Genomic DNA, 12,492 nt, shown 5'->3' with positions numbered 1-12,492 from the left:
TTGAGCAGCTACAGTCACCCGTATCAGTCCAGCTGTTGATATCCTTGTTACCAATTAGACCCGGTCTCTTATGAATGGTTATACAGTATGAACCAGCTCAGTGAACCATCCACACAAGTTAGCGAGGGGCGTGTGCGCACATGTGAGAGCAAAAACAGACGGCTCGATTCTCGGCCAGAGTTGATGCTTTTTATATCTTTTAAGACTTTAATGTTTACATTCCATTTAAAAGTTTAAAGTATACCTGTGTGGTTGTGTGTGTGTGCGTTTACACTGCCTGTGCACATACTGTCTCTGCACAGTTTGTCTCACAGCAAAGAAAATCAATATGGAAGGCAGTGAGTACATATAGAAAAACAGCAGGCGCACCAATAAGCTAATTTATTGCTGCAGAGGTAAGGTTTTTTTTTTTGCGATAAGGGGTATGCTGGAATCATAAGATATTAATATTCCTGAAATACATGCTGTTGAAGTTGCCTTTTAAATCAACGATCACTTTAGACCTCTGACCCGAGCCAGAAATAAAGCAATGAGAGGCTTTAACATGCTTGCAGATAACGGTCATGTTTCTGCATTTCCATGTATCTGCACTGAAAGTGTTCAGTGCACACCGGTGATTTGAATGCGGCCCAGCCCGGTATCCAGTTCAGTGCAGTGGAGAGGTACTAGATTTATAAATGTGACAGCTGGATTAACGCCACGTAACAAGAGTGACTCTCAGCAGAATATTTCCTGACACTTTGATGCCAGCCTGGGAGGCATGCGGGTAAATATTTAGTTCCAGTCACTTATTTCCACCCACAACAAATTCAGCATGCTCATTGTACTGGAGCACAAGAAGTTTATGGTGAAATGATTTCAGACAGCCTACTTTTTGAATCTTAAATACATCTCCCATAAACCCTGTGGGCTAATTCAGACTGTGGAAGACGTAGGAGGCAGACGACCTGACGGGCAGGAGCAGCTTCCCTCCCGTCTTTGGCATTTATGTAAACAGACATCCAATTACTCAATCAGAGGTCAGGGAGCTTTTCCGCAATACAAATCGATAGACAATCAAACACTGTTGGACATTTGCCTTTTTTAACGGTAAACTCTTCAATAAAAACAACATCCAGTTTAAATGGATATAGCCATTAACCTTTACTGTCAATATTCCTGGATACATAAAGCTGGGCGATGGTCAACAGAGCCGTCAGGACAGCTGTCTGCTATTTAAACCACCCACTCAATTAACAAAAGCTGTGGCAGAGAACACCATTTAAACCAAGGAGTTTGGCTACTGATCGTTGGGCGTTAAAGCGCTGCTCTGCCAGATTATTTTGACTGAAATTCAGTTATTGAGTAATTAACGTTATTTACCACAATAAAATGTTGGTGTCGTAGATGTTTCCAAAAGAAGTTGAAGTTTAAAATGTAAGGAAAAACGGTCCTGTAGGGTAGCAATGCTTAATCGCCAAGAGAGTTTTGAGAATAGTTTCCATATACAAGCCAACGGCTGTAGATTACATTCTTCATTGACCCTTTCACTGCTGAATCAGACTGTTTGAAACCCTGCGGCAGATTGAGGTGGTTGAACTGTCTGGGGGTCGGTTTATGAACTAGTTCATACGACGTGTTGCCCAACTATGTCTGAAATCAAAAGGCCTCCCTGGAAGCAGGCCATCGCGGAGAGGAGGGAGATGTGATGCAGGATAATGCAGCACATTCTCTTCTCGAAGGCATTCATAGCGCTCACATTAAAAGTGACAGAAATAGTTGAGTAGATGAAACTGTTATATATACTGTATAACATATACATATATACTATATGAATATTATATATGAAACATATTATAGTTATGGAATACCACTAAATACTGACTGTTGTTCCAGCACCAGCCATCTCCCATGGTCTGTCTGGATATTCAGTTTGGCAATAGTGTTTCTCTGTGGTTCTGTGCTTCTTTATCACAGGTGTCACATTCCTCCACCATCTTATAAAGTTGTGTGTTCAGTCCTGAGCAGTGTGTAGCTTTCCCTAAATCTCCTTTTGTAGTGACTTGTAGGGATTTCTGCAGTGGGATCACAAGTCACGTGCCGTTCAGCAGCAGGCTATCACCGCCTGTAAGATCCCCAGCATGCTAAAGGTAGAGAATAACACGGTCCTGTTATGCTAAATTTGTCAGGCCAGCCTGTTATGCAGTACTGCTTCACCTGTTTCAGCACCTTTGTCTTTGATTTACTGCAGTTTTTTGCTCTGACATCACTTGTGATTCATTTCCGTCTTTTTTCTCTGCAACCCTAGCTGGCGCTCGGGCCAGCACAGCCGCAGTTGTAATGTTCTTGCATGGAAAGTGGGTAACAGAGTACGAGTAACCTTTTCAGTCTCATTCTCAGTCTTGTCCAAATTCCAAGTTCCCAGTTTATGGTCGATTTCTGTGCGAAACACGATGCCAATTGGAAAGTCTCAGAATCGTTCTCATGGCTAAAGCATCTTTCAGTGTTCAGTGTTGTTGAAGCATAGTTTTAATGTGCCGTCCATGTTTCTGCAGGAGCACAGCTCTCCGACCGTACAACGATGCATCAGCTGAGACTATTGTCTCTGCTCTGGGATTGTAAAGTGGTTGGCTCAACACTCATTGTGTACAGTTAAAAGCCCTCTGTTGGGATTTTTCCCAGGTCCACACGTTCTTTGCTCTCAGCAGCTCTCTCAGAAACGGTGTCTTCTCTGTTAGGTGAGGGGGGTATTTACCTAAATGATTAACCATCCCCAGAAGCCTTGTCACCGCGTTCACATCAGTGGGCTCCTTCATGTTGGGGACAGCTCTCACTTTGTGGATGATCTGTACCAGAAACTTGAAAAGAGGTTTTGGAGAATTCACACATTCACTTTGCATCCATCGCATGGCGTGCAGAGTCTGAGTCTGTGCATGAACAAGGACGTCAACTACTCTTTTCATGCAGCTGAGACATCCTCTTATGGAAATGTTCAGGTGCAGAGGAGATGCCTAAGAAGAGTCTGTTAAAGCAACATCCCTGTCTCTATGAGTATGGTGAGGAGAGCAGAGTTTTTTACAAAGGGGATTTACCAAAAATGAAAATTTCATCCAAGACCGTCACTCTATGAAGGGCTGAGTAGCGCTTTTGTCAGATGACGAGCCACAACACACACACACACACACAATTCACCACAGTTCTGGTCCTGACTGTACCCGACTGAATTTTCCTCTGACTGTAAGAGGGGACATGCCAACACTGTAGAGTTTAATCTTCTTAGGCTGCGACTTTGGCTATTTGGCCTTCTGTCTGGCAACACAGTTACAATACATTAAACAGTAAAATTACTTTTAATGTTTGTGTCAACCAATATTTGTGAATAATTAGTTCTGCTTTAAAACACATGAAAACACTGATTATTAAAAGAGATAAATGAAAATGAAGAAGAAAAGACAAATGGTGTGTTCTGTGGAGTAGAAATAAAAATATTAAATTGTAATACTCAAGTAAAGTACCTGAAACTTATAGTTATGTACAGTACTGAGTAATGGTACTTAGTTAATTCCACCACTGTGGTTATGTCTGCATGTATGTTATTATTTACAGGAGTGAATAGCGGTGTAACTAGGGTCAGAACTGTTACACCGCTGTACAAGACTATAATTTAACATAATTAACCATAATATTCTGGCTGGTTTCGGTCATTTTCATGTAGCCAATAAGGTTCTACTGTAGTAATAATAAATAATAAACATCTCAGACTGAGGTGATGATGTAAAAGTAGTGTTGATCTCATTTTCTAAGAGGGACAGCCATTTGGAAAAACTATCATGCTGAATTATCTGTTAAAAATAATCTGGTACGTCAACACTCTCTGGAAGGTTTTAAGATAAAACACCCCGTCAATTTCAGCTCCGCTGGTCAAACCTCCTTATACAACGATGTGCCAAGTACATTTAGGGAGAGGCTTCTTTCTTTGTATCTACTACAAATTCAAGGTAAACTTTATTATCCCAAATAGGGAAGTACAAACACATATAAATAAAAAGGCAGGGGACTCCAGTAGGGGACTCCGTAGTCTTGCTGGGAGACTTTAACGCGCACGTGGGAAACGATGGAGACACCTGGAGAGGCGTGATTGGGAGGAGCGGCCTCCCCGATCTAAACCCGAACGGTCGTTTGTTGTTGGACTTCTGTGCTAGTCATGGAATGGCCATAACAAACACCATGTTCGAACATAAGGATGCTCATAAGTGTACGTGGTACCAGAGCACCCTAGGCCAAAGGTCAATGATCCATTTTGTGATCGTATCATCTGATCTGAGGCCGCATGTTTTGGACACTCGGGTGAAGAGAGGGGCGGAGCTGTCGACTGATCACCATCTGGTGGTGAGTTGGATCAAGGGGTGGGGGAAGACTCTGGACAGACCTGGTAAGCCCAAACGGGTAGTGCGGGTGAACTGGGAACGTCTGGAGGAAGACCCTGTCCTTGGAGATCTTCAACTCACACCTCTGGCGGAGCTTTTTCAGACATCCCTGTGGAGGTTGGGGGCATTGAACCTGAGTGGGCGATGTTCAAAACCTCTATTGCTGAAGCTGCGGTGAGGAGCTGTGGTCTCAAGGTCTTATGTGCCTCAAGGGGCGGTAACCCTCGAACACCGGGTACCGAAGGACTAGAAGGCGGCAGCTGACACACGCACACACACACACACACACACACACACACACACTGATTATTCAAAATGTAGACTCAAAAGTAGCAGCATATATTTTAAAATAGCACTTTTCTCTCATACAGCCCACTGTTATTAAAGTGTCTTAGCTCTGATGTATCCCTGCAGACCACTTTATCCCTTTGTTCAGTGTGGAACATTTCACCCACCTACTCAAACACAAATGAGCAGGAAAGCTTCAAACTCTGAATTCACTCACATAAAATGTATGAAAACCATCAACTCCTCTATTGTTTCCAGCAAATTAAAACCCTATAGTGACATAAAGAAGCTAACGTCAGTTCAGTTGATTTCCCAGACGATCAACGCGTTAAAGTACATAACAAACTGAGCAGTTGTAAACTTTTATATTCCCTGGATGCTGACCTTTCTGAAGAGCTCTTAACAAGACAAAAGCGCATTTGTGTGTGCGAAAAGGAAATCTTGACCTTCGGCAGTGTTTTCAGACATGGCGAGATATTACTGGCTGTCTGCATTAAGCCATCTTAGTTAGTCTGTGTGAAGAGCAGGCATGCATGCCGTACAGCTGATAACAATAAAAGCTGCATCAATAAATGAGAAGCAGAGCCATTTTCACCCTCTTCTCTACCGACAACACATCGAAACAAACCCTGTGGATTTCAGTTCTGACGACTCGAGAAAATCCCATGAGGGGAAGCAACACATGTTTTTCCATCCATTTGATACTATTTTCATTCTATTTTGAGACAAAGGGGATATAAGAATGAAGCATCTATTAAGTTAAAGCTTTCTTCACCCCCCCCCCCCCCCCCTCCCACTCTCTCTATAATCCTCTCTAGCTCCCACTTTCCCTTTGTCTAACCATTTCTTTGTCTTTCTGCTCGCTGCTGTGTGAAATGGATCTTTCCTGATCTCTGAGCACCTGGTTTCCAAGGGAACCAAGAGAGTCATTTGAGTCAGATTTGCAGTGAAGATGGTTCTGCGCGCAGTGCAGTGGTGACTAATATTACTGCTGAGAGACTCACATGGGTAATGTGACCGGGGACTCGCGAAATTAATTAACAAATACGACACGAGGGAATATAGAAATTTGAAACGAAAGCAAACTTCACTCGACATCGGACACTCGACACACGATCTATCACTCCACTGTAATGTAGTCGCTGTCTGAGCACAAGTCAAACTTGAGTGCGAAGCAGTAGCCATTGGACAGGGGGGTAAACTTTTCCTCTGGAACGGCATCAATAAATCATGGGCATTCATGAGTGAGATTAAGAATTCATGCCAGCTGGCTTTTGGTTCATGGATAATGGGGCATCAGCCTGCCTCTGTCTATTCAGCCCGTCTTTGTCCACTTCGGAAAAAGTGGAGTGTGAGGTTTACACTCAACTGAGGCGAGACAAAGAAAACAAAATGTTGTAACCTGCGGATGTATTCGCTGATAAGAGATTACCTCTGATAAGTAGAGGGAAGCACAGAATTGTGAATGGAGGACATGCACGAAGCCTCCTCTACAGACTGTGGAGTGTAAATCACATCACATACATCAATACATCTGAGTAACACTGACTATATGTACCATAAGATGGTAAATGTGACGTCATATTGTGGTTCACATTCTCTGTAAAAGTAAAAGTGGAGGAATTGAAGAAAAAGCAAAGAAGAAGAGAGGAGACAGAGTTTAGTAGCTGCTGCTCACGTAATGTATAAATTGAGGATAACCTTATTTAAAGTTCGCTCATCTTGACTCCAGTGGTGTTCTGTACAGGTGTCTAACAGAAGTGGAATGAAAGAGCTCAGGAACATTATCATGACCTGCGAGTACAGGTTGGCCTCACAGTAACGAGTCAGCACTTCTTCTTTCTACAGAGCTCTATCTGGTTGCAAACAACTCTGCAATACAGAAAGACACAACAATCTTTCCTGATCCACATTTAGCAAGTTCTTGGTGTTCGGAAATCGAGTCCAGCTCTAGCAACATTATAATTGATAGGGATTGTTTTTTTGGCCACAGAACAAGCTGTCTCCTATAACATTATATTTCCATACATCTAAATTGCATTCTCAGTTACGTTTCTGTATATTTATTACGTTATGGTTGGATTAAAATAAATCTACGATGACTTTTCGTTTCACACTGGTCTCCTGGAAGAAAGGCTTTTGTATACTTGACCCACCCGACCTCCTCCATACAAAACCTTCCGCAGACTTCGATCAGAAACTCATTCGTGACAAGTTAAAAGCTATTGTTTTCCAGCTAGTTGTTCACTTTGTGAGTCGGCTGTTTTCTGCTGAGCAGCTAGTGTTCAGGGGGTTTATCTATCAAACCATCATTTGCGCTAACAACTGCCTGCCGCTGTCTCAGCGCATAAAATCAAAACACAAGGCTGAAAGATGCTAAAATACTCCACACAGCTGAGAGGATTTTCTGTATACTGATGTGTTGAATGCAGACTCTAAATGGCACTGTGCTGTGTACATGTGTGTGACCAAAGAGGGTTAAAAAATCTTCCATTTAGTTGGATTTTTGAATAACTGATGGTTTCGATGATTAATACATTTAGATTGTATGGGACCAGTAGAGGTAAAATATTTCTTAGGAGCAGGTGGCTCGAAAATACACATTGGACCTTCCAAACAAATAGTGAGTGAGTAAGTAAGGAAATAAAATGTATTTGTATAGCGCTATAGCGATACAGTAGTAGTAATCATAGTAGTAGTGGTGGTGGTTGCAGTGGTATTACTTGTGGCACCACTGATACATTCATGAGGCAAGTAAGAAGAAGTGCATTATGTTGTTCAAGTCAAAATACTATTAAATGATTTAGACCACTGCCTTTTATGCCATTGTCAGATTTCACCTGGGAATAAATAATTAAATATCTGATGAGATGATTCTTCTCTTCAATGGCTCAGACACTTAAATTATTCCAGTCAGCTACAGTATTCTGTATGTTGGCTGTTAAATTAAATTACACGCAGCCAGTGTGTCTCATTTAAAAATACCATAATGGCCGCACTCGTCTTAATGTCACAACGGATACATTACCAGTGGTAGAGGGAGGGAGGGCTCAATTCTATATCTTCTAAGAGTGTGTGTGTGTGTGTGTGTGTGTGTGTGTGTGTGTGTGTGTGCGCTCGTGTGTACTCAAGTGAAACAAGTGGCACAAAAACAGGAACGTTTTAAGCATTAAAATGGACATATGAACATGTACAAACTGTCAAAAAGACATGCAACAAAGCACAATACAACATATATATGTATAAAAAAGGTTTTATATTAACAGCAAGCATAGTAGTGACAAATCCAAAAGTTAATAGCAATGTAACAATAGTAAGAGTGTGCAGCCCTGACGGCGGCTGTTACATCAGTAACTGATAACATCAGCATGGGTGAGAGTTATGCTTATGCAGGGATTGTGTTTACATTTGCTTATCAGCACTAAAGCTGCAGCTGAGGCTGATGGGGATGTCATTAGTTTCGTAGGTATTTGGTCACAAGTTCAGGACAAATCAACATTTTGATTCGCTTGAACCTAATGATGGGGTTAGAGGACAGTAACACGGCTAAAACACACAGAAACACACATATTATGTATCTATAAGAACTTACATTACACTAGCACTGAGACTTTTTTTATTCAAATGAAAAGTGTGCTTAGAAATAAAATGTATTATTATTATTATTATTACATTAACAAATATACATAAAACAAAACTAATTCAGAAATTAGAACAGACAGCCATCAGAAAACAATTATTTGCGTGATCACAAAAATAATTGAAACGATAATACCGCTCTGTCATTTTCTTTCTACTTTTTTTTGTTCTCCAAAAACCTGTTGCTCATTTGTGCAGCAGAACTATCCTGAAACATTTAGCAGCACGTGGAGGAAGAGTTTCTTTTTGTAGTTTGTAATCATTGAGTCGCAAACAAATTCCCAAATGATTGTTTTCTTGAATCTCGTCTTTGTTTAGCCCGAGAGAACACACACATTCACGAGCCTGTAATTTGGCATGTCCAACTTTTCATCGGTTATATTATCGCAACAAAGGAAACCATAGCAAAGAGGCGTTACCATGGAGAGGCTTAGAGCGATGCTATAATTGAAAGAGTGTTGATTTCCTGGGTGACCCTTCCTAAAGTTAATCGTTTTAAAGAATCCACAAAACAGACGGGGAGGAAATGTATCCCGATCTGTGTATAAATAAATAAATATTTCCCCGTATGCTTCAGATATTAGAAGTGAAAATCTACGGAAAGAGCTCCTTAAGAATAGGAAATGTGAGTCATTGCTAAAATAAAAAGACAAAAGGGTTTTGCGTGGCTTTTCATTGGTCTTTGTAAGAACTAATAGCATGTCGTACTGAGTGTGTGAGACGAGATGAGCAAGGTATAAACGAAGCGGTGTTAACGCCTGGCCATCATCCACAGGGAAAAGGCAAGACTGAGGAAAATAAATGTTTTCTCAGAGGATACGAATTACCGCTTGCCTCTGGACAAAACTGGCATGGTATCTTTTAATCATCAGAAGAGTAAGGGTTACTGTAGTGCACAACAACGTGACTGAAGTTGAAGAATGGTCAAGAATGGTTCAGCTGGAGGTAACATTCACATCTGTTACTCTTTCTCCCTTATTTCTTTTTAGAAAATGAATGTTTCCCTTAAAATGTCCCTGAAAAAAATGTCAAACAGTTTCAGTTAAAGGAAAGATAAGAGACCTATTATCCTTTCAGAATAATTATGTGCAGAGGGAAAAATAATCACAAAAACAATCATTTCAATTGAATTACAGCAGAGTGTAGTCATTATACAACATGTCTTCTCACACTGTATGAGTCATCTTTGATACCCTGAGCCTGGATAGGTGCTTGTGCTTTAAATGACCGTACGTCTACTCTGCTGCTGGAAATGCGATACAGTAAAGGTAGATGCTACCTTGAGCAAGACAATGACCTGGAGTTGAAAAGCTGCAATAACAATAATGGAGGAGATATGACCATAAGCAACAGACTGAAAGCATCACAACACTACAACACTGTGTGTGGGGGCAGTTTCTGTACGCCTTTAAAGCCTCATGATTAGCAACAATGTGAGGATGTGTTTGCAGTGCTGCTCAACGAAAGAGACTGACAGTGATGCCGTATCAGATAAGGAATATAGAGGTGAGCCTGTAATGACGGCACTAATGAAGACAGCAGTAATTTTAAATGGAGAAGATAAGATAGCTTGAATTTATTCACTTGTATTCTCAGATTCTAGCAGGATAAAGAGCCAAGTCTCACACGTTGCCCAATGGCATTAAAAGCTACACTCACAGCAGCTGTAATGTTGCAGTCCGGAGGGGAGTTCAAATCTGCACAGTACTTCCTGTGCTTTGATATTCTCGTCTGCCTCAATCTCTGCATCATTAAAGAGTAGACGCACAGGCTGGCATTTGCATTTAAAACTGATATTAGCAACGAGCAAGTTCACTGTCGAAGCTACGACATCTGTGATGGGGGGGGGGGGCGAGCTCTCTATCCAACAGGAAACGGTCAGTGGTGTTTGCACACTGAGAAAGAGGAAAGAAGTCGAGGCCAGAGCGAATAAAGATGTATCTTTCCTTTTCATTGTCGAAGGTGAAATGATAGCTGCAAGTGTATAATGATAACTGTGTATTATGTTGTATATTTGGACATGTGCAGGTGAGCATATGTGCTTTTTACTCTGTGAGCTGCCTTTCTCAAATCTGACATCTAATTTCCTCTCAACCTTCAAAAGCTGCTCATGCTCCTTTTTTTCCCTCCTGATCTCAACATGGTTAAGGATCCGCTGTGCTGCTGTCCACGCAGCACTCCCGCTTTTATAAATGTCTGAATACAGGTGCAAAGAATAAACACTTAAGATATTTAAAAGGTGCTAGCTGCATTCAAGACATAAGAAAGAGCTCTTTCATCTAGGTGAAACGTACTGTGGGGGCTGCTTCATTAAAGTTTTGTAGGAGGCGCTAATGAGTTTCCCTGCCACACCAAAGCACAATAACCTTAAGAATTAACACATGTTACCACTGTTAATGTGTGTGCAAAGTGTTGTGAGTTTTCAAGCATCCATAGACCCTAAAAAACAATGTTCAACGAAAGCGCCAAAGCCTGAGCAAATATGGGGGTCATCTGGTTCACCTGCTAAGAGTAGCACGCCAAAGTATAGCAACTATAACTTCCTGTTGCCACACAAGAGTTTCGCCGTGCCACCACAGCCAAGCAAGTTCAACGAAAACGCACGAGTTTCACTATAAAGCATCATCCACCTCTCAAGGCTTTTCTGACCAAGTTTCAAAGGGATCTGCTTAATCTAAGTAGGTCGTATAGTCCATATTGGCACGTAGATGTCTTCAGGCCGCGACTCTTATCCAGCATGAGAAATTTGGAGCAGATTAGAGAATGTATGCTCAAGTTATAAGAACTTCTTGTTTTATGGCGAATCGCTCAAAATTGTTTGGACGCAGCGGCGAAAGCGTTTTTTAAAAAGTCACGATTTTGATAACTCTTTATGGTCTTGAAATGGTGCTGACCAAATTTGAAGTTGTTGAAGTACAGCAATGTCCGACTTCCTGTTTGGTTTACGTTTTGCACGTCAGGGCTTCTAGGTGGCGCTGTTGCGCTATTTTTCCACGCCCATACGCAAAACCCATATTTTACTGAAATTTTCACCATGTTTGAATTTTGTGTCAAGTTTAATTGCATTTTCGCCCTAAAAAATGGCTCGGAAACTAGATTATTTTCAAGATGTTCTCACTTCATACAAGCAAACATGAGTTTATTTCAGTGAAGCACCTATCAACCTAAATTAGGGTATCATTGCCAGGAGCTCAGTTATGTAAACCCAGACGTGGATTACATTACATCACTTCGCTCTATGGCCTCATACAGAGCACAATTTAAAACTCAATGAGATGACAGAACAATGCCAAGCTTTTAACACCCACTCTGTCTTTTCTCTCTCCCACACACAAACACAGTTTTTTTCTTTGGGTCAGAACCAAAAATTAGACTTAATCTCTAAAACTAAACAAAATCAACACTGTGTATCAGAAGATCAGAAACTGTTCTCACAAAATCAAGTTGTTCATGAAAAGAGAACCCCACACCGGCTGTCATGGTATAGATGCTAAACCTGTGGGTTAGGGTTACAGTAGGAGTTCATTAAATATTTAGGCATAAGTTAAGAAGTTGCATGAATTCAAACTGCAGAACTGAACCATTTCTAGCCACGACAGTCGAACAGACACAGTGACAAAAATACAAATCAAGCTGTGTCAAATATTTCGGTTATCTTTTTGTTTTCGCCGCTGCTCCTACAAACACTTGTTAACAGAGATAACACCAAACGCGCACGGAATTATGTGAGCAGAGAAGGGAACAACAGCTCGCCTGAAGTCCTACCTGATCCTGCTGCTGAGCCGCTTTCACCGGCCCGTTCGCTTCTTTTCCAGAAGTCATGACGGTAAATAAAGAGGGGAGAGAGGATGGAGGAAAGAATTAGAAGAGCGCGCGCCGGCGTCCGCTGCTGACAGGTGCAGAATAATGAAGCGGAGAGAGACACAGACCGAAGGGGGAGAGAGCGAGAGAGAGAGAGAGAGAGAGAGAGAGAGAGAGAGAGAGAGAGCGAGAGAGATAGAGATAGAGATAGATAGAGAGAGCGAGAGCGAGAGAGAGAGGAGAGAGAGAGAGAGAGAGAGAGAGATAGAGAGATAGAGAGAGAGAGAATAGAGATAGAGAGCGAGAGAGAGATAGAGATAGAGAGAGAGAGAGGAGAGAGAGAGAGAGAGAGAGAGAG

The 12,492-nt window shown here is 41.6% G+C and overlaps 1 protein-coding gene across 3 annotated transcripts in view; it reads right to left on the bottom strand.

The window, feature by feature from the left end:
- The window catches only part of LOC115021975 (dipeptidyl aminopeptidase-like protein 6), a 77,318-nt gene that overhangs the window by 25,401 nt on the left and 39,425 nt on the right, over window positions 1-12,492 (bottom strand). Inside the window, exon 1 of one of the 3 annotated variants that reach the window (XM_029452733.1) lies at window positions 12,099-12,233. The exons of the other annotated variants lie outside the window; for them this stretch is intronic. Within the exon in view, the coding sequence (XP_029308593.1) occupies window positions 12,099-12,155 (57 nt within the window). The 5' untranslated portion in view covers window positions 12,156-12,233. Of the gene's footprint in view, window positions 1-12,098; window positions 12,234-12,492 lie in introns of those variants that run through there. 3 annotated transcript variants of the gene reach the window in all.

Source organism: Cottoperca gobio, chromosome 17 (genome assembly GCF_900634415.1).
Source record: "Cottoperca gobio chromosome 17, fCotGob3.1, whole genome shotgun sequence".
NCBI lineage: Eukaryota > Metazoa > Chordata > Actinopteri > Perciformes > Bovichtidae > Cottoperca > Cottoperca gobio.
This window is presented reverse-complemented; position numbering and strand designations above follow the sequence as displayed.